Raw genomic sequence first — 22,864 nt, 5'->3', positions numbered from 1 at the left:
GTAAGACAACAGGTGTAGGCCAGTTCTGCCTCCCTTCCCCAAAGTCCTAAGTCTGCACACCGGCTTTACGATCATGTCTGTGCGGGGACTGGGGAATTATCTGCGTTTAGATTGCCGCGACGATAACAAGGTCATGCCTACGTCGTTTTGTTATGATGACCGCGTTAATAACACTTTTTAGAGCCATGGGTACAAATTCCAAAAACCCGTGAGCTATAAATAAAATATCAAAGTCGCCTACCTCCTAAAATATCAAAGTAACCTTTGGTAAAGCGTGGTCACCCTTTTTATTTATAGCGAGGCTGGCACGACGAAAGCAGGTCAATGCTTTGAAACGATCGTCGGGGATGTGTAAGTTATTATATCAAGTTGCAATTGTAATAGAGTCAATATCTGCTATAAGCTTGCTATTACCCGATTGTTAGATAGGAACACCACATGCTAAAGATCGAAACAGTAGCCTACACCATAGTGGTTAAAGAACCGATGTTGCGCATATTGGGCTGCCGGTTTAGCTAATTCCCAGATTAGTCGAGTCATTCCTTCAGTAGCCTAACTATCCAGATGCATGCGTAAATTGATGTGTAAATATGAGCTGTATAAATTGCTCTAATCTAGATGATGGTGGCTTCTAAGAAAACGAATAATGGTAAGGGATATGATGTTTTAACATTAAAGCTAACCGTGAGGTGGCTTACTGCGAACAAAATGAAATTCTAAAATAGACCTGGCCTGGCCTACTGGTGCTGGAGGAGAGCCAAATCTGTTCCATCTCTACAAAGACTGAAATACTGAAAATATTGATATGTGACATGACATGTAGACCTACGCGATACCCTCGCTCAGTTTATCATGTCACCATATACCGAAGCGACCATATATACCAAAGTGACATAACCTGATGCAGGCCTATGCCAGATGGACATGCCAACAGACACCTCATACCAACATGCAATTGCCTTTATAACGTGTGGCGACGCCCACTGACACACAGCACCCGTTTCACCTGTTGTCATCAATCTTTTGAGGTAAGCACTGCGCGGTGTCACGGTTACAGCAAGCTAATGACTTTTTTTTTTCCAGCACGTGTTTGGATGAGCGTCTCTGGGCTCGTTTACCGTAGCCTGTTCTTTCAGTACAAAAACGCTCTCGGTAGCTTTTGGGCGCCCTCTGCTGTCGAGGAAGTGTACTGCGTCACAACACTCCTGGCGCACGATCGCGTGCAAACCAAATTTTAAAAACTAGTTCTGTAGGAAGAACGTATGCCTGAAGCGAGTGCCGCAACGCTTTGGCACATTATATCTAACAAATGGCTACTTTGAAGTCCCTGGACTACATTGTGGAAATAAGGATGGAATAAATTAGGAATATTCCTGTAGATGTATTTAATGCCCATATGCACACTGATACACTGAGGGTTCAAATTACGGGGGGTTTGGGGGGGGTCTGACCCCACTAATTAAGACTTGCCCCCCCCCCCAAATGAGGTAAAAACAAAAGGTTGGGGGGTCGAAACATTTATATATCCTTCTTACTTTTAATCGTGAATATTACAATATATTTCACATCAGTGGCGTCACTAGACACCAACCCTAGTGACGCCACTGATGGGAAATATATTGTAATATTTACGATTACAGGTAAAAAGGATATATAAATGAATCGACTCCCCTGACCTGTTGTTTTTACCTCTTTTGGGGGGGTCCAAGTCTTAAATAGGGGGGTCAGACCCCCCCAATCCCCCCATATATCTTTTTTTTTTTTTTTACTCTGTCAGAGATGGAGCATTTTGTGTTAAAGGTGGTGAAACTGTTGCTGTTTCCTCACTGTTAGTAGTCGTCATGGTGGAGAAACCATTCATAAATGCAAGCTTTACACTGCAACCAGACATTTAGAGCCTTCCCAACAGCCTCTGCAGCACAGGCGGTCACACCCCGTCCACATTTATACGAGCAATAAGAGGGAAACATTTTTTATCCCCACTATAAATATGAAATTTATAATCTGCTGCTGGTCACATGTCTAATCATTCTGCAAGCTGATTGGTTTACAGCCGGGGGGTGTCGCTCCATATCCTGAAGTTGTGTTTCAGTGACCCAGCAGTCTACCATGAAGTTCCCCTCTCCCACCTCTCCATAGAAGTGCCCAGATTCACATGAAATTTAGCAAATATTTGCATATTTACTGTTAGCGTATGGAGGGTTTAATCCGATCAGTGTTTCTTCCCATTTTAAATCAACGACAGTCAATTTATATAATGATCCCCTATCAACCAGACAATGTGCTACGGGTGTCTGACAGATAGTACTGCATCTCATGGGTGCTTTTTTTCTGGTAACTTCCTGGAAAAGTCCCAAAAGTTTCCATGGGAAGTTAGGCTGAGCAATTTAGGAAATTTAGCCAAATGTGTATATTAAATGTTAGCAAACAGTGAATAATTATGTATTCCAAATCATATTTATCTAAAAAAAACAGGAAACACAATCTTCAGGGGTTGAAGGGTTAAAGCATAAGTGGAATAAAGGTTGAAAGGTTCCAACCCTCTCTGATGTGAAATCATGCAGTAAATGGTTTTGTTATCTTCCAGTCATCGGTCTTTGCATAGAAGGTTTGACACCTGGAGGTGTTGAAAAGCACTGTGTGTTGGGGTCCTGAATGGTGTTCCTAGTGGTCATGCTGGCAGCGAAAAGGAACGGAGATAGAAAGTGAGCTGGCAATATTGGAAGGGGGAGGGGGGGGGGGGGTTAGGGTGACTGCCAGAGAGGCGATAGGGGCCATGTCAAAAGTATTCATGTTCATTCTGTACATGCCACTCTTCTACAGCCAAACCCATCCAAGTCCTTTGGCCCAACACGACAGGAAACATGATGACATGTTCTACAACTATACCCTGTGGGCTGAGGTCTACATCAGTGTTTCTCAACCCTGGTCCTGGGGACCCACTGCCCTACATGTTTTAGATCAGGCATCAGCAACTCACGGTCCTCGAGGGCCGAGAACTGCTGGTTTTCCACCCTCCCTTTGCCTGTGAGTCAGGTGTGAAGACAGTCTGGCCAATCAGTAGCAAAGAAAAGAAAACCAGGGCTGGATTTGGATTTGAGGGCTAGAGTTGATGATCCCTGTTTTAGATGTCTCCCAGCCCCAACACACCTGATTCAAATGAATGGGTTGTCATCAAGCCTGATAACGACCCATTCATTTGAATCAGGTGTGTTGGAGCAGGGAGACATCTAAAACATGCAGGGCAGTGGGTCCCCAGGACCAGGGTTGAGAAACACTGGTCTACATCACAAGGAGCATTTAATAGTCCACTGCCAATATCCAATATTAAACACTGTGTATGTTACATGCGCTATTCAGCAATGAATTGCACAGTCACTGAAACGTGATGACTACAGCCCAATTCAATATTAGTCTCAAACATTGGTGAATTTGACTGGTACAGATCTGGTACAACTTAGATATCGTTTCCAGACCTGAGTCAAATACGTATTTGATTTGGATTCAAATACTTTTCTATGCTTTACTGATCTTGTCTGGTGTATTGGAACCAATGAAATACTCTCAAAAACTGCAAACCCCGCCTTCTGGTCATATTGGCAGGCTCAATTACACCAGGCAAGATCAATAGAGCACAGAAAAGTATTTGAATCCAAAACAAAAATATGTTTTTGACCCAGGCCTGATCTTTCCCATTCCCCCAACTAACAGTGTGATAAGTGATGTGCAATCCTACCCTCTCTGGTCCCACTATCTCACACATTTTAACCACACTGTCTATAGGATTTCATACTCATACCTCAGATCAGATTCCACCAATCCTACTCATTGTTCCCTAAATGGGTCTACTCCTAAATGAGTAATGAGAATAATCTTCGCTCTCATAAACTCACTTGCGCACAATCAGTTTGTTCATTATGCCATTGTTTACCTCCTCTGCTGATGATGATTTTAGATCTCAGACACAGTGATCTGAATCACCATGGTGATTTCAGATCTCTAGGATCAGAATCATCAGATTTGCTGCACAAGGAGAATACACCAAGACAACGTTAGGTACAAGACACATCACCCACCTGCTGAATTGTGACAGGATTATACACTTCTAACTGTTAGGTTTACTGAATAAAGTGAAAAGCTTTTCATAAAAGGAATGATGCCAACACAGACAATCAACTTCCCCCTGTCTGCTTACATGGTCTCCTTCTATTATTCAATCTTCGTCATCAGGTGAAAGACTGTCTTCAGAGTCAAGCTGTGGAGGAAAGGGCAGGGAGATTGTGTGTGCTTTTTAAGAACATGCAATTAGAATGTGGCCCAGATCGTTGGAAATACACTAATCTCAGCCACCTCCCAAAGTAAGGATTAACATGATGTAAACATAACATATTCACAACTCCTGGGCATAACTGGGGGGGGGGGGGGGGGGGGGGGTATATATAATGGTGAATAATTACAACTCTGTACTTCAACGATATGTTACTATACGTGTATGTTAGAAATTGTTTTAAAACACTTCACATAGTTTCGACTTTATGCTGCTTTATTTGTATTCAGTGCAGAATTTTACTAAAATGACTGGCACTTTATAGATTTTGCATAGCCTTATATGCTGAAGCGCGATAGTGCGTTTGGCGCCTTGTTTGTGTAATTAACTGATCTCTGGATCTGTGCATGCGGAGATCCAGCCCACAGGGGCGCGTCCTCTTCCACAGAAGATATTTTACGAAGTCCAACCGTGACGCCATTTTAAGAGGAGCTGCACAGTGTGGGTACGGCAGGTACCTCGGTCATGCTCAAACAGTTTGTGTTTTGGGTACAGTGGTAGAAGAAAATCAGCCATGTCTGTGGAGGGAACGCCGGATCAGGTGAGTGCGTGTGGTGTTTATGAGAGACACTGAGATAGATCTGCGTTTTAAGTAGACTAACGTTGAAGTTAGCTAAATCTTGCCGTACTTTGGAAACACTAGCTAGCTTGTCGCTAGCCAGGTTTAGACTCACCGTATATTAGCCTGCTAAGCTAGCTGGCAGGCTAATTGAACACACATGCTTAATAAAAACTCCATCTCGTAGCTAGCTGTCGATGTAAAATGATATAACGTTAACACTTATTGATCGCTAGCTATAGCTACGTTGTATATATTGTTAGAGTTAAATGTAGCTAAACGGTGAAACAATACCGCGTTAAGACCGATTAAAGCGGAATACAACATTGTTTAGTACTAGTACCCGGCTTGCTAACGATGATGGCTAGCACTGCTAGTAGCATAATATTCACCGATAGCTAGCTAACGCAAGTTAATAACGGATTATCCGTCCTGGATTGATGTTGCTAAACTCGTTTGGATATTAATATTTCTATATAATACAATAATTTTAGATACCGTTTGGTAATCGTGGAAGCTTTCTGGTTACCGGCTCCCAGGTCGTGAGAAAAATGGCGGCTTCTTGGCTGCTAGCTGCTAGGCTAGTTTATTAAAACCAGCGGCAGGATTCCTTAAGCTAGCGCTGGGCCGCGGAGAGTTTGCTCAAGTATTGATATATCGCTAGTTTCCGCTGCACTGCGCCTAACTATTGGCCCTAAGGTAACGTGGTATTTGGTTATCCAAGTTAACCTGCTACATCGGTACAAAAATGTAATTCATAATATAATCGGCACAATTTTAATGTAAGTGGACGTTGATGTTGGGCTCTGGGATATCTCGTTTGTATCCGGTAACGTTAGTTTGGCTGAGGCAGGTAGGGCTGATTGTGATTGTGGCCAGTCTTCCACATTTTACGCGTCCGTGTATCCCCCGGGTACCCAAGCCGGCAGCGTGGCTCTCTCCCGCCTTTGTCCGGCCATACTCCCGTGTGGCAGTGGCTTATTAATTGGCGTCGTAGCATCAACAAACCCGCATGCATGCTGACAAAAACGTGTAACAACCCGTTATATAAATGCAGTTGAATCGGGTCAGTTTTCTCAACGTTGATTTTCTTTTATTCACCAAAGTTGGAATTTGCTTCCTAGCTGACTCTGGATCCACCGCAACCGAACCTGCTTGTTTACATTTGCTAGTCACTAGCTATCTGTGTAGTCAGCTATTGGCTTGATGACAAAAATGGCTGGGTTACAAGTTTAGCCCTTTCACGTGTTTACAGTATAAGGGCAGCGTACAAATAGGCCTAGCCATATTTAGTTGCTTCCATATAACTAACTATCAAGATGGGTGACATGATTAATTCATTCTTTGTGCTTTTAAGGTAATTTTAATATGGAATTAGATAGCATTTTAGTTTTTATAGCATGTGGTCAGTAGCTGTGATTGTGTGTATATATATATATGTAGTGCATTTTCTCATGTTCGTTGCATCTTTCAGGCTGCAGAGTACATCCCAGAGAAGGTGAAGAAGGCCGAGAAGAAGCTGGAAGAGAACCCTTATGACCTTGACGCTTGGAGCATTCTGATTCGAGAAGCACAGGTTTAGTGATGCAGGATTGCATTTTCTTCTAACTGGGGTAATGGGTCGGGTATCTTAACAACGGCAACGACAACAACCCAAAAAAAAAAATTTAAAGCCTCTGGTTTTGCGAATCACGTGCATATCATGAAAACCTTTTACTTTCTAGAACCAACCTATAGACAAAGCCAGGAAGACTTACGAGCGACTTGTCGCCCAGTTCCCAAGTTCTGGCAGATTCTGGAAGCTATACATTGAAGCCGAGGTTAATGAGTATTTTACTTTCATTGCTTATGCAAATGACACAAGTGCATGGGTGTGTGTGTAATTCTTTCAGTATCAGCAATGTGAAATTCACACTACTTGGCAAATGATAAATGTGGTTTTCAAGCAAACTGTGTGTGAGAGAGAGAGAGACACACAGAAGTGAAATTTAACCCATTTCTTTTCCAGCAGCAAATTGGTAATGATCCAGGGGTTATGGCCATCTTATCATTTTTTACATTATACAGGGGTCAAAGTGCACATTGTTGCATGTTGGTCTGCAACGGCATTAAAACTATTTTAATGGTATTGGAGTGGTTTAGCCTTTTATTCACTTGTCGTGTCAATTTATTGCCTCCTGTGTCATTTCTTTGAGGTCTTTTTATTTTTATTTAAAAAAAATATTTTTTTACTCATGAAAGACAGTCTTCAGTTTTGGTGCTACACCTCAGTTATAGATCAGTTAGGGCGTTTGTTTACAGTGCCCTTCCTGCAAACACTTTTGCAGCATACACGCCTGGAACGTTTATTTTTAAACCGAGCGTTCTTTGGTTTGCTTTGATGCTCCTTTCCCCTCCCATCCCCCCCCCCCCCATGTGTGCTGCAATGGATTCTACCCAAGTATGTGGCTACATTAGCAGTGTGTGTAGCACAATGCAGAGAAAATGACACGCTTGCTTTGCAAACCCTTTTTCTATAGATATAAGCTGAGCAGACAGCCATTTTTTTTTCCTTTTCCTAAATAATTTTATCAGTAGCGAGCAAATGCAGTCCCATATCCCTTTTTTTTTCCTCCTAATTTTGTGTCACTGACCGTAAACCCCAGGTTACCTCGTTTGCCGCTGGTACCTCGTGCGTGGAGCCCTGCAGGTGAGGTGTGCGTTACTCCTGTGCTCTCCCCTGTGAGCCAGCCCCTGCTCCGCACGGTCCCAACCTCACACCCCTGCTCCGCACAGTCCCAACCTCACGCCCCTGCTCCGCACGGTCCCAACCTCACACCCCTGCTCCGCACAGTCCCAACATCACATCCCTGCCCCCTGCTCCGCACGGCTCCAACCTCACGCCCCTGCTCCGCACGGTCCCAACATCACGCCCCTGCTCCGCACAGTCCCAACCTCACACCCCTGCTCCGCACAGTCCCAACCTCACACCCCTGCTCCGCACAGTCCCAACATCACACCCCTGCTCCGCACAGTCCCAACCTCACCGCCCCCGCCCCCTGCTCCGCACGTCCCAACCTCACGCCCCTGCTCCCTGCTCCGCACAGTCCCAACCTCACGCCCCTGCCCCCTGCTCCGCACAGTCCCAACCTCACGCCCCTGCCCCCTGCTCCGAACAGTCCCAACATCACCCCCCGCCCTGCCCCCTGCTCCGCACAGTCCCAACCTCACGCCCCTGCCCCCTGCTCCGCACAGTCCCAACCTCACGCCCCTGCTCCGCACAGTCCCAACCTCACGCCCCTGCTCCGCACAGTCCCAACCTCACGCCCCTGCTCCGAACGGTCCCAGCCTCACACCCCTGCTCTGCAGTCCCAACCTCACGCCTCCACCGGAGGGGTAGTGCTGATCGGAGGAGAGGCATGCCTCGCTGAGGGCGGCTGGGAGTTTGCAGGAGGCCTGGACAGTGAGTGGGAGGAGCCAGTTCAGCGGTTACCTGAGTCACCCTGGCTGGCTGAAATTGGCCACGCCCCTGGCGGGGAAAGCCAATTGTCTCCGACCACCTGTGGACAACAATCATGGTTAGATATGCTTTCAAAAGTTTTTTTGCTCGTTACAATGTCTTAAGAGTTTCCGTCAACTGGTGGAGTGTTGCTAAAAGCTTGTTTGACACAGATATTGCAGCACGCTTTGTACATGGCAAACTAGTACACTCATTCATGAAACAATTTACTTGACAGTGTATTTTTATTTGTTTATTTTTTTTAAGTATTATTTGTTTCTTTAAGCTGCCCATCCCTAGCTGCAGTGTAACATTTTGTATTAGTTGTATGTTTATTTGGTTACATTCAACTTGTATTTAAATTTAATTGTAGGTAGTTGCCGTCCCTAAGCCCTCCCCCGTCCTTATCTTTATGCTCCGCACATCCACAAAATCCTTGTCCCGCTTCACTAAAACAAAAAATATACAAAAAAAATACAAGCGTCAGCCACATAGTATTAAACTTATTACATGGGTCATTTTGTATTCACAAGTTAAAACCTCTGTTTGTAATGGTACAAGTGTAGTTTCAGCATTCAGAAAATTTTAACCGCCCTTACAGTCGTGTCAACATACAGACTTTCCATACAAACTAATGGAACATGACTTGATTTTCATACCGTTGTGATTGATCCATTGGATGCTCATTAAGTGCATACTTTTGCTTTTAGTGCCAGGTTAATGAGACAAACTGCTTGCTGCATTTTTTTTGTAGCTATTCAGTTAGAGCTTGATCTGTTGGTTCCTAGCACCACGTTATTGCTGCCAAACTGTTTTTTTTAGCTGTAAGCTTGTTACTCCTTTCACCAAAATGTCTGAATTTTATTTCATTTCATATAGTTTATTTGGTAGGGACAATGCAAGTTAACAGTACCACTTCAGCTCCTTACAAACAAGTTGATGTAACTGATTTTTTTGGCGCTTCCATAATTTTCAGAATTTAAGCCATTTTATAGTGCCAACCGGCTAACTTGCTACTAATTTGGTTCATTTGTCATAAGCCTATTAACTTTAGAGAAAAAAAAATAAAAAGTACAACACACTATGCTAGTGATCATGTATTGCCTGCAAAGTTGGTTAAGAAGTGCCAGAGATTGACTAAATCACTTCCCTGGGGTCTGTCCATTAGTTTGGAGTTGTCATGTTAGTGTAATTTTGATGCAATACAAACATAGCTTATTTGGTATAATGCACTAAAATCTGAACTGGAACTGTATACATGTCGATTATACTCTGACCAGTAGATACAAAAACACCTTACGGTCCGATCCATGTACATGCTTCCACCACTGTGTTATGTTTGATCAAAGCTGGAGTGCTCCACTTGAATTGTTTACATCTTGACTTGGAATTCGGTTTTTCCTGTTTTATATTCTCGTCTAAGCTGTAGATAACACATTTAAAGTGAAACTTTATCCAGTGTTAAATGATATAATTCAGCCCGCCCCTCAGATTGAGCTATGATCCAGTAATTGTCATGATCAAGTGGTATTACTTTACATTTGTGAAATTCTGAAGGGACGTTTTAAAACAATCCGACAAGCATTACCTGTATTGTGCAGTTAGGAATAGGGCGTATTATCATGTGATAAATTGCACTGCACTGTGCTTTAATTGCAGCCAGGTGGCTAGTTGGCAGGGGGCTGTACTGTTTGTATAAAAAGATCTGCTAATGTTGATTTCCTATATTGAGAACTATTTACTATTTAATTGCTTTTTGAAAGAAAAAAAAATCAATCTGGTGATTCATTTTTATTTAGACATTTTTCTGCCAAAGCATTTTATTGACGCGCAATTTGTTTGCACTTTTACTGAAAGCACTATTAGACTGGGGTCACAATAGGGGAAAATATCATTCTTATGAAATATGGTTCACATTGCCATTTATTTACAGTTGATATAATAGGATAATGTTTGTCCAAAATACATAGTTCTATCCTAAGCTGAGGCTAATTGGCAAAGTGCAAGGAATTGAGTTCTGCCAAGTTTCCCATAGCAACTTACTAGCGTTCCTTTTCATTTTTTAAGTTTAGTTCCCATGGTTCATTTAAATTGAAGCTCACTTTTTACTCTCAAATGTAATGTGGGTTATGAATAAATTATGTATAATGAATATTTAAAATGTGTGTTCAGTTTACTTCTTAAAACCAATTGAGTCTGTCTGGAAAAAGTTGGTAAGTATTTCCTTAGGGGAAAAATATTTACTGATTAGCCTGGTGCGTCCAGTCTGTCCTGGTTGGGTTGTTGTACTTTTCACTCTGTGCTCCATGCATACACGGCTATTGATTGGCCCAGGTATGTCACATGGCTTTATGCCAGTGTGTTGTTTATGTGGAAAGAAAAACCTTTTTGCTCAAGTTGTTTGAACAAAAAGCTTTGCACAATATTACAAAATATACTTTTGTATCCAAAAGGTTGCTCTTGTACCCTTGAGCAAGGTTCTTAACCTGCATTGCTTCAGTGTATATCCAGCTGTATAAATGGACACTGTGTAAAAATGCATTTAAAAAAAAAAGGTTGTGCTAGGCTGCTGAATGCCTGTAGTGTTATGTAAAAACACTCCACATAAGGTTTTCAGCTAAAGTGGGACACTGAGTCCAAGAGACATTCTAGTGTAGGTTGACTGATCCTTTTATTCCAGAACACTTGATTATACTGTGCAATTTTTATTTATATTTGAGCATTTTTATTGCATTTATTGTAGTCTGATTTGGAATGGCCCATGTCAATTGTAAGGCAGCTTCACCGCGGCCGAATCTCCCCCAGATCAGATTTTGATGGCGCACAGGGTTGTGCGCACGTCCTCGACATGCGTACAGCCGGTCATGCATTTCTTTAACTCTGCAAGTCTGTATGAGAGAACGCAGGCTCCTGACTGAACAGAGGAGGCGCTGGTGAGCAGCCAGACAGGGAATGTCCAGTTTTTGTGAAGATTTGGCTTTGCGTGTCACTCCGTGGGGGCTTGTGATGTAGCCAGCCCCGGCCAGGTCAGTTCCACACAGCAGGGTAACACACTTGCATCGAGAACCAGTTTCTTCAGCTGGACCGTAAAGCCGGTAGTTGATTGGGCTTGTAGTGTACATTTTCAGCTATGAGCCAATCATGACAAGGCCTCACTGCTAATGAATTGATGTTCCTCGGAAGATAAAATATCTTTGTGAAATAAGCTGTTGACTGACTAGGAGAAATAAGTGTTGCAGTTCTAAATTAGTCAAGCTCAGCACAGTAAGATGTGACAGTTGTGAACGTTTGGTGTTTTTGTTCTATTTGTGAACATGCGCTGGCTTGTACAATATGTAACAACACCCTGTGGCTCCAGTTCTGTTCTGATGATTAGGGAGTATTTTTTTGGAATATATATAGCAGTACTTGGAGCATCCAGTAAATATTTCAACTGCTTTTTGAAAGATTATTCTAAATTCTATTGTGTGTTTTGGGACTCTATATTTGGTCAGTAGACCCAACCATAATAAACATTTGCGTTGTAATCGTGTTGCTGAAGAACAATTCTGTCTTGGTGCACCTGAAGTCTGTCGCATGTGGATGTAGAAATTGAGTCTGGGAGCAGGATGAAAGCAGTTGTTTTTGCTTCGTGAATTCCTCTGAAGTTCGGTTCTTGGCGTGTTGCAGATGTGCAAGGATTACCTTCTACGCACATCTTGTGGTTTGTCAGAACAATGGTCAAGCTTTGACCAATCTCGTGCACCTTCGAAGAGTAAGCCTAAATTTTTTTATGTCGCTGTTTCAATGGTCCATACCAAGCTACAGTGGTGAAAAAAAACTGCCGTTTGTACATGCGAGCAGCCGCCGCACGCCAGCTTCGCGCACTGTCCTCGCTGTGGTGCCTGGGCACCAGTGGAGCGCGCAGCCCTGGGGCCTTCATGGGCCGTACTTGGGCCGCTTTGGGGTTCCAGGCAGGCCCCTTTGTTGCGGTGCCAACTAGGCAGTGAAAACCAATGCACTGAGCGCACCTCGCAGCTATGGAGCGCACTTAATGAACGCCCCCCCCCTCGCCCCCAATACACTCACATACACGTGCAGCACACCATATCCTGCTTTAATTGTTCACGTCCCCTCCTCTCTTACCGGGTATGGAGACCTGTTCAGGTGGAGTACGGGACCCGCGGATACATCTTAAGCGCGACTAATGTACTCTTAACCCCCCCTTAACCCCCCTTGGCTCTGGGAACTGTGCCTCGTTCCCACCCCGCCCCCCCCCCCCCCCTTCCTTTCCATTTATTTTATTTTTGTGATTGTACTCTGCCTCCGACCTACAGGGAAGCCCACGGCGAGTCACGAGTACACAATAAAGTGTTTCTTGACCAATGCTGTACTTTGCATTTCTTGCATCTTGCCTTTTCTTCTTCTTCTTGCCGTACGGGTCCCACTGCACGGCGGCAGCTCGAAGCGTTTCTGTCGACACCGTCCCGCTCACACTAAGCAAATGCCTTTGTCTGTTTCGGAAGTCCCCTTCACCCTGAATCCTCCCCCACAGTAGTGCGGTTGCACACTTGAGTTGCGAGCGTCGGCCCGCAGTCTGCATGACATCACATCTTAGTACGAGAGATCTGGATTCGTTCAGATAACTCACGAGCGGCCGGGCCTCTCGAACGCGCGAGAGACGAGAGCGTATTCCCGCCAACCCCCGAGGGACCGCTGGCTGAGCGTTTTCTTCGCCGTGAATGCGGGAGACTGAAACGCTGGCGACCGACGAGCCTGCGTCACAGTACCATTGAGACTAATTATGTGTCAGAGTGGGAGGGAAAAAAAGATGCTTCACGAGTATTTCTGTCTGCGTTTCGTCTTGAATGTAAAGTACCAGACTTTTTTTTTTTTTTTTCTTCTCCTCCTCTCTTCTGGCTATGCAAAGACGCATACAGGAATGTCAAATTCAGAAGGTCTTGCTGTGCACGTCAGCATGCCATGGTTTTGTATGTGCGTTTGTGTAGTCTGAAAATTCCTTACTGAAGCGTGCGTTGCTTTTTGAAGACAATCTTTGTGTTAATTAGGGGTCCGCGCTGCGAACTTTTCTGCCATTTTGAATTTTTGGAAAGCACTTAAAATGCTTCTAACAGAAAATGGTACCAATTTGTGACGTGAGCAATGGGGATTGTGCCTAGTCCATCTTTGCATACATTTTAAAATGTACCCAGGTTTTTATTTTTTTCCAGTGTTTATCTCAAAATATGGCCAAATGGCGGTCCAATTAACTTTCAGCGGGCGTGGCTTGTCACAAAAATTGCTAATCATTCCATAACCATATGACAAAAAATTATGGAACTTGATATGTGCATTAACAGTTAAATAAAGAATCCAGCCTGAAGTTTGAAACCAATCCAACCACATGGTGGCGCTATAGAGATCAAAGTGTTTTTTTTTAATAATCCCAAATTTGCTTAAAATCACTATTCCATTGCAAACTTGCTACAATGACAAAAGCCCTCATTAGGTGTAGGTATGTGCTTTATGGGTTGGCGCCATATTGAACTGGCCACCATTTAAAATTATATTTACTCTTTACTTTTCTCAGTTCTTTTAACCCCCTGGCCGATTATTATGTAACTTGGTGTTTTGCACGAGAGTACCAACCAATAATGCAGTGCCAAATTTGGTGGTGATTAGCCATTTGGTAGTGCTGTAAGAGTCAGTTGAATTTTCAATTAAAGAATATTTCAATTCCTGCAGCGTTTGATGTGGACACTTGAAATCTATATATGTCGCTTCTCACAGAACAAATTTACGTCTAAGAACCGTAAGACCAACTTGTTGGATTTTCTGCCATTTTGAGTTTTATGAAAACACTTAAGACTGCTTAAAAGGTTGCTGTCCACCATCATAGTCTCTGCCCAATGTTGCTGATGCTGCTTGGACGCTGGGACTGCTGCTTGCAGCTATATTGAATTTTTTTTCCCTAACATTTAATGTGTTTAAGGTGTTCTTTTTTTATTTTTAGCAGTACTGTTGACAGTTAATGGAGAATTCAGAAACTGCTGGCTTTGGTTTGGTTCAACACTAGCATTGATATGAGGGTGACTTCAATCAGGATTTGTCTTACTTAAACAGCATTATTAATACTTATTTTGCACCGTCATTGTATGAGAGTAGTTTAGGCACAACTGAAGAAATACTGACTAATGTTGACAACTGAAGGAACACTGACTCCAGTATAAGCAAAACTAAAGGAACGCTGAGTATGCAATTGAGGCAGACAATGTGGTAAACTGAGAACACTGACTAGTAAGTAAAAAATGAAGGACACGACTAAGCAAATGAAAACTAGCTAATGAAAAAACTGATTGAACAATGACTAACATAGACAAAAGTGAAAGAACAATGATTAATGTAGGTGAAACTGAAGGAACATTGACTAATTTAGGCACGACAGAAGGAACACTGACTAATGTAAGCAAAACTAGTAACCCTTGTAGTAACACTAATGTAGATGAAACTGAAGGAACACTGACTTCCTTAAAACCACCCTACCTCCAACTGGCCTGTCCCTCACTGTACGGCTTCTGTTACAGTCGAATAACGACAGTCCGGTCTTGAACCCTGAACCACGGCACCCAGCTGTACTTCTTCCACAAACAGTCTACCAACTGACCCCAGTGGGGAGGGGGTTACTTAAGGGCAAAACACCGAGATCCATTGTGGAGTATTGGCTAACGTTGATATGCTAGCTGTACAAATATGAAGCGGTTTCTTACAGATAAAAGCCCAAGATTATTTAGGTCTATAAATGTATATTAAGGGGGGTACGTTTCGGTGTAGAGTACAGTGCAGTACACAGCACAGCATACAAATGTAGCGTGAAGCCACACTGCACGCGGCTCCGCTGCCTAGCGCCGCTCCCGCATCCCACAATCGGCCTCTAGTGGGCGTGTCACCTATTTTTTGACAGACAGTTGTGTTCGTTAAATGTTGACCGGGTTTAATGTCGTGTTTCATGTTATCATTGTCTAGTCTGAATAAAAAATATTTTTATAGTAACCTAGCTCTGAAAGATATTAGTCAGCTGCCTAGCTAGTGAGTAACAACCAAGGATAACAACATTATCTGGTTAGCTAGCTAGGTGGCTGGTAGAAACGATCACGAACAACTAGCAACTAATACATGATATACAATACATAGTCCACGTTTCTCTCACAACATACATGCGATACAGCAATTACGAGTGAGTCCTCCATTGTGGAACTATAGAACTAAAATTTGAAAAGGGGGACGATTTACTTGATGGATCTTTAGATCAAATCTGATTGGTTACCGCGACACACGTCTCATTTAAAACTAGAAGAGTGCACTCAGTAGAGTGCAGATCTCCGCCAGGCATTGCAAACTGAAGCAGTTGTTGATCACTTGCGGCCCCTAGCGGCCGGTTAGCAGTTAGCACTCAGTCTACTTCAATGGACAACAATGATGGAAATTAATTCAAATAAAATACTTGTCATTGATCGATTTGCAAAATATTTGAGAATTCAGGTCATTGGCCTGCTGTCAGCATGCACAACAAATATTAGCCTGATCGGTCCAGTAGTATGCGAGATTAGCTGCAGATAGAGACACAAACACACACACACACAAACACACGGGACCAAACACATGATCCCCTCCAGGCTCTGCCTGGCGGAGATAATTAATGTAGGCGGTGTCACCGCCAGGCGGGGCCGTGTACAGTTTGGCTTCACCGTAACGGTGTGCGGCGGCGCGGCGAGAGGTGGCAAGGCTGCAGTGGAGATGGCAAAAATTCAACTTTGACCCCCTCGCCGCGTCGCGGTAACCAATCTCATTTGATCTAATGATCCATCAAGTAAATTGTCCCTATTTTTTTTTCTCATTTTAGTTCCACATTCTATCGTTCCACAATGGAGGACCTAACTTTTAATTTCCGTATCGGGTTTCCCAACTTAATAAAATCTCCTACAGAGACATTGATAAGAGGAACGCAGCGTGGAGAAAATCTCTGAAATTGTCGGTGGCTCTGTAATGTAGTTATCGCCGTTAGCTACTATCACTGTCCAGTCTGAATAAAATTTTTTTGCAGTAACCTAGCGCTGAAAAATGTTAATAAGCTGCCTAGCTAGGCTAACTAGTGTCTAGCTACAGTGAGTAACAACAAACAAAAAAAATCTTCCTAACGTATTAGTTGCTAGTTGTTCGTTTCTACCAGCCACCTAGCTAACTAATCAGATAATTCCTTCGAAGTTGTATCTGGCTAATTAGTCAGGCAATGTTTTTGTTGTTACTCACTGGCTAGACATTAAACAGCCTAGCTAGGCAGCTGACTAACATCTTTCAGATCTAAGCTGACTAACATCTTTCAGACAGGCGGCCGTCGCTGCGTATAGTGTGGCTTCACCGTAAGTCTTCACTAAGTGCTGAAGTGAGCAGTTTCACCCGTTTACCTGGACATTGAGAATAACAACCATACGTTTAAGGCAAATAAGCAACCGGCTAACAAAACAGCATTGTTCAGTTAAGTAAGTTCAGATGACAATCAAAGTGCTTGTGATTGCTGAGAGGAATTGTCAGTGTTTGTGCATGTATGGTTGCCATTGGTAACTTGATCCAATCATGATTATTTTTTCATGTAAATGAATGAAGGTAGTCGGCTTTCCTAAATAAACACAACTGTCACTTAACTATATTTGGGTAAGGAAAAATAGTAGGGAGCTTCATGCTCAACTCCAAAATGGAAAAACACGAATTATAAATTCCAGAAAACGCAACTAAATTGAACAGTTGGACAGCATACTCAACAATATTTCAGGATTTCAGTACTTTACTGTATTTTTAATGTGTTTGACTGCTGCTCACCCCCAGTCGAAAACGGTAATAAAACGTGCATGTGGCAAATTGTAATGTTAATCGCGCAGATTCACTGTACTGGAAGACTGTAGGTTTTCTTCTTCAGAGAGCTTCACTCATTTAGACTGTGCGGGAATGAGGCCTACAGCGAGCCGATGAGGCACTGAGACCCGTCCCAAGCGTCTTGCAGCACTTCCTGCCCGCGGCTTGTCATTTAGACGTGGACACAGATTAAGGGAGTCATTAGATGAGCCCAGCACGAAGCGGGCTAGTGGCCAAATCCCGAAGTCATCTACACTGAGTCGGGTTTCTTGGATACCAGCCAGACTGGGGAGGGGAGGGGAGGGGGAGGGGGAGGGGAGCGAATATTACTTCAGTCTTCGGTGCATCGCCGGTTCTCATAATTGCATGGAAAAATGAGAGCAGCCGGTGGTGTATTAAATACAGCTCGACTGCTGTAGAATGGCGTGTGTGTGTGTGTGTGATGGTTATCATGGACAGTCTGTGAGGTTCTCGATTTCAAAGTAGACGGATCGCTCTCATTGTTACATGAACTAATACATTTCTCAAGCCTGTCATCCAATGCAGTGAGAGACTTTGTCTGAAACTGTATTCTGTTCCTGCCTTCACCTGTTCTGTCCTACATGTCCATTCTTTACTGATATATTCATGATTCCTAATATTTTTGAAGGTTGTATTTTGTGTACTTGTCTCCCCCCCCCCCCCTCCCAATTAAGGCAATGGCATTAAAATGTTTTGCATAACACCTGGGACCTGTATCATGAAGAAAGATTACTGATTAAGCTGGAAAATTTAGCTGAGTAAAACCCAGAACCCTCCTGAATCTGGTGCATGGACTGAGGCTATCCCGGGTTTCACTCAGCGCAGTTATCCAGCTAACTCTGTAACCCTGGCTTTGTGATACAGGCCCCTGCTCATAAAATCCTGTTATTGGTGCTAAGTAACCACGTTGCAGCAACATCTGCTACTGATTGGGGCTTATGACTTTAACCACTACCTAACCTGACAGCATCAGCATCCAGCAGTAGTATCTCCATTATCCCTGTGTATGTGCATTCTTGTCTGTAGGACTTGATGTATCCCCTGTCTTTCAATCTGTAAATAAAAAGTCCTCTTTTCACACGCTACCAGTGTTCCTCTTTTTGACTGTCCTGTCGTTTCTTCCGTCACCGTTGTCATCAAAGTCGGTATACTGTCGGGACTGCTGCAATTAAAGAGCAATTACTGTAGACTCTTGTGCGCGGTATCGAAGCCACCTTTCTCTGGTTCTAAAAACGCGGAAAGATGACTGTTCCACTCGCGCGACACTGCTTCAGCTGAGTAAAGCATAAAGACAGGCCCACATTGTTAACATATGTAATAGACTGCACAGCTGGGTCGCTCTCATCAAACTAGCAGCTGGATTTGTACACGCCACAGAAAACAACGGCGTTAGCATTTGCGTAATTTTGTTTGCCTAATTAGCATTTAGACAATCCAGCTTGCCGCAAGCGTGAAGGAGCACACGGCAGATTTGCGGCTTTGTTTTTTCTCACCAGCACGGCCTTACGGAGCTCCACTCTTAATTCTCGCCAGTAATCTGCATGTGAAACGGGTGTAAATCACTTCGCTCTATTTGGCAGAAAACGCTAGTAACGCAAGTGCCACTGCTCGGTGCTTTATAGTAAAAATCCTCTGACGTCCGCGAGCTCAGCCTGCGTGTTTCGGCCACGGTTTTAAAGGTCGTGCTATTAAACACGTCAGAGTAACTCGACGCAGAGCTCCTGTGCACAAAGGCTACCTCTTGGCACCGCGTATTCAGTGCTGACAGATTGTGTGTTGACCCGCTTAGGAAATGTGTCTGCCTGGTCCACGGCATAGAGTCCTGGTGATATGCTATTCTTAAATAGAAAATCTTAGGACAGTTTTGTGGAAACTGAACGACACAAGGACGTTTTGATATATAATCTTAACATTACTTAGTTGTCTTAGCATTGGAAAGGCCCTCGTTTAAAAGCCTTTTAGGTGCATTTTTATAGTTTTTAACCTTTTGCAGGCACTTAATTATTTTGTGTGCTCGTTCTTTTGTTGATTCTTTTACTTATTTTAATTTGGATTTTTCCATCTTCTCTGTTTTTGTCTTTACTATGATTATATTGATTCATACCAATTTGTTTTATAATGTTTAAAAAAATTAAATAACAATGAAATGATACTGCTACAAATAATAATAAAATTATTCTACTACTCCCACCTACTATTACTACGAATAAAAATAATAATTTGTAAGCGGGTGTATACTCCACTGTGTATTGCTTAGTGTTGAGAACGGTGTTGGATACACCCAGAAAGAGCAGTTTCTCTTCTGCTCTCCATCCTTGGGGTGACTTGGCTGTAGAATGCTCGTTTTGTGGGAGTTCTGGAGCAACATGAATTGCTGCCCATAAACTGTAAGGTCAGCGTCCAGCCTCTTCTTGCTCCCACACCCTCCCAGCCTCCCTAACGATGGCGTCACCCGCCTCTCACTTCCTGCCAGATGCGAGAGGAGGCGGAGCTCCGTGGGCCTTTTGTGACATCAGAGCCCCGCTCTTTATCAAAGATGGCCCGAGGGCGACCTTAACAATGGCGACGGGGCTCTTAACGTGGGTTGTGACTTAGGCGGCTTCGTCATGTGTTCAAAACCTAGTCTAGGCAGGATCCTTTTCTCTAATCTAATTTGTACGTAGCCTCTGCTGTAGATCTGGGAGAGGGCAGACGAGCACCTGCTCCTCTGAAGCGCATTGTGCCAGCTGCTGCTTCTCGTCACTGCAGGGTTCGCAGGTCAGACTCGCGCAGACGTGAGTCAGAGGAATACGCTATGAGACTCTCGGGACCGACCAGTAGGGGTCGCTGGTGGCCGTTGAAACCTTGTCGTCCCTGGCGATGTTAGAGCCAGCTGCGTCTTGTCTATTTAACACTGGGCAAGAGCACTTTGACATATAATACGTAGAGGGAAATTACTTACACATTATAGCTGGTGGGTCTGACTAATACACCAGTAGTACTGCCCCTGTTCCTCCTACACCAGTTAATACACTCTACTACTCCTGTTCCTCCTACACCAGTAAGGAGACTACTACCCCTATTCCTCCTACACCAGTAAGGAGACCCTACTTCCCCTGTTCCTCCTACACCAGTAGGAAGACTCTACTACCCCTGTTCCTCCTACACCAGTTAGGGCACTCTACTACCCCTGTTCCTCCTACACCAGCAAGGAGACTCTACTACCCCTGTTCCTCCTACACCATTTAGGACAGTCTACTACCCCTGTTCCTCCTACACCAGTTAGGACAGTCTACTACCCCTGTTCCTCCTACACCAGTTAGGACAGTCTACTACCCCTGTTCCTCCTACACCAGCAAGGAGACTCTACTACTCCTGTTCCTCCTACACCAGTAGGAAGACTCTACTACCTCTGTTCCTCCTACACCAGTTAGGACAGTCTACTACCCCTGTTCCTCCTACACCAGTTAGGACAGTCTACTACCCCTGTTCCTCCTACACCAGCAAGGAGACTCTACTACTCCTGTTCCTCCTACACCAGTAGGAAGACTCTACTACCTCTGTTCCTCCTACACCAGTTAGGACAGTCTACTACCCCTGTTCCTCCTACACCAATAAGGAGACTCTACTACCCCTGTTTTTCCTACACCAGTTAGGACAGTCTACTACCCCTGTTCCTCCTACACCAGCAAGGAGACTCTACTACTCCTGTTCCTCCTACACCAGTAGGAAGACTCTACTACCCCTGTTCCTCCTACACCAGTTAGGACAGTCTACTACCCCTGTTCCTCCTACACCAGTTAGTACACTCTACTAACCCTGTTCCTCCTACATCAGTAAGGAGACTCTACTACCCCTGTTTCTTCTACACCAGTTAGGACACTCTACTGTTCCTGTTCCTCCTACACCAGCAAGGAGACTCTACTACCCCTGTTCCTCCTACATCAGTAAGGAGACTATACTACCCTTGTTCCTCCTACATCAGTAAGGAGACTATACTACCCTTGTTCCTCCTACACCAGCAAGGAGACTTTACTACCCCTGTTCCTCCTACACCAGTTAGTACACTCTACTACCCCTGTTCCTCCTACACCAATAAGGGGACTCTACTACCCCTGTTCCTCCTACACCAGTGAGGAGAATGTACTAAGTGCTTTCACATGTTTGTGAACTTCACTTTCTTGCTTAATCGAAGTTCACTCCCTGAACTTCCTTTCCAGCCTCATGAGCAGTAGTGTGTTATTCTTTCTGTCATCTGTTAGCTACCAGCTGGACCATCAGAAGGTTCCATTAGACCATTTATTAACCTATCTACACAAATTTAAATGCACCATAAAGAATGTAGTGACTGAGGCATGTGTTTGTTTTTCTTGATAGGCCACTGTGTTTGAATAGCTGTTCTTCTGTATTATTGTGGATTTTTGTATATCATGCTGTATATGTTGCATTTTAATATGTTGTGATTTTGTACGGCTGCTACCTTGGCCAGGTCTCTCTTGTAAAAGAGATTTTTGATCTCAATGGGACTTCCTGGTAAAATAAAGGTAAAATAAAAATAAAATAAAAATTTAACAAAAGTGGAATGTTATTTGTTGGGCGTTACACGTACTTTGTAAGAAATGAGCAAAAGAGAACAGTATGTGTGCCTTTCCTTTTATGCTCTGACTGTGTTGCCAACGTTAGCGTGGTGTGAACTTCACTTTGTTGATCTGAGAGGATGTGTGTGAGCGTGTGTGTGTGTGTGTGTGTGAGCGAGCGAGCGTGCACATGCATGTCTGTATTGCTCATTATTCAGATTATACAACTGAACACCTTTCCCGACTGAATTAACACCTCATTTGCAATCTGTTCACAGATCAAGGCAAAAAATTATGACAAAGTTGAAAAGGTGAGTGAAGTGCAGCCACACTGGCGTACCGAACTGCAGACAAACGCGCACGTTTCCCCCGAGACTGACTCCGCCCATCACATTACACTACTGCTACTGAACAGACGCTCTTATCCGAAGCAACATCTGCGTGAGGAACACAAAAGGGCCATATCCCTAACAAGGCACTGAAGGTCTATTTATAATCTAATGTTAGCACCCACCTCCCTCAAAGCCAGTAGGCCCCTCCAGACCTGTCAATCACAGTCAATCAGCCTATCGCTGGTGTCACAGCATGACACGACGCAGTCAGCCAGCGCAATCATTTTAAACGGGGAGAGCTTTGCACTGTCAACTTGATACAGATGAAGACATAACTGCTGAAAATCAGAGGAACAAAAGCATCCTATTTTTGAACCTGCTAAATTTGGGTTTGTGTCTGTTGATGTTTAACAGACCGCTGGACTCAAATGTCCTTTCGCTTGGCTCGCGTGCGGTTTTTCACCATCGAATGGTGAGAAGTCCCAGCTGTGACTGCCACACCCGATGATGGTTTGTGTTGTTCACCACCTCTATTGTTATTTTTAAGCATAGTGAGAATAATCACCACCAGAGGGCATATAGCCATTTCTTTTTCTTCTTTAATCACGCCTGATGTGGTAGCAAACAACCAGAGGCCGTGTTAGATGCTTCCTGGAACAAACCTCACTGATATCTATTGGGTGCTGACTAACGTAGCCAATCGCC

The 22,864-nt window shown here is 43.8% G+C and overlaps 1 protein-coding gene across 1 annotated transcript in view; it reads left to right on the top strand.

Annotated features, from left to right (window-relative positions):
- The first annotated feature begins 4,710 nt into the window (after positions 1 to 4,710).
- LOC135241753 (cleavage stimulation factor subunit 3) overlaps positions 4,711 to 22,864 on the top strand; it is a 33,863-nt gene continuing 15,709 nt past the window's right edge. The window contains exons 1-4 of the mRNA XM_064312407.1: positions 4,711 to 4,868; positions 6,361 to 6,462; positions 6,611 to 6,706; positions 22,106 to 22,138. Of these exons, the coding sequence (XP_064168477.1) occupies positions 4,842 to 4,868; positions 6,361 to 6,462; positions 6,611 to 6,706; positions 22,106 to 22,138 (258 nt within the window). The 5' untranslated portion in view covers positions 4,711 to 4,841. The remainder of the gene's footprint in view (positions 4,869 to 6,360; positions 6,463 to 6,610; positions 6,707 to 22,105; positions 22,139 to 22,864) is intronic.

This window comes from Anguilla rostrata, chromosome 16 (genome assembly GCF_018555375.3).
Source record: "Anguilla rostrata isolate EN2019 chromosome 16, ASM1855537v3, whole genome shotgun sequence".
Lineage (NCBI taxonomy): Eukaryota > Metazoa > Chordata > Actinopteri > Anguilliformes > Anguillidae > Anguilla > Anguilla rostrata.
The sequence above is the reverse complement of the archived record's forward strand: the minus strand, read 5'-3'. Positions and strand labels throughout refer to the sequence as shown.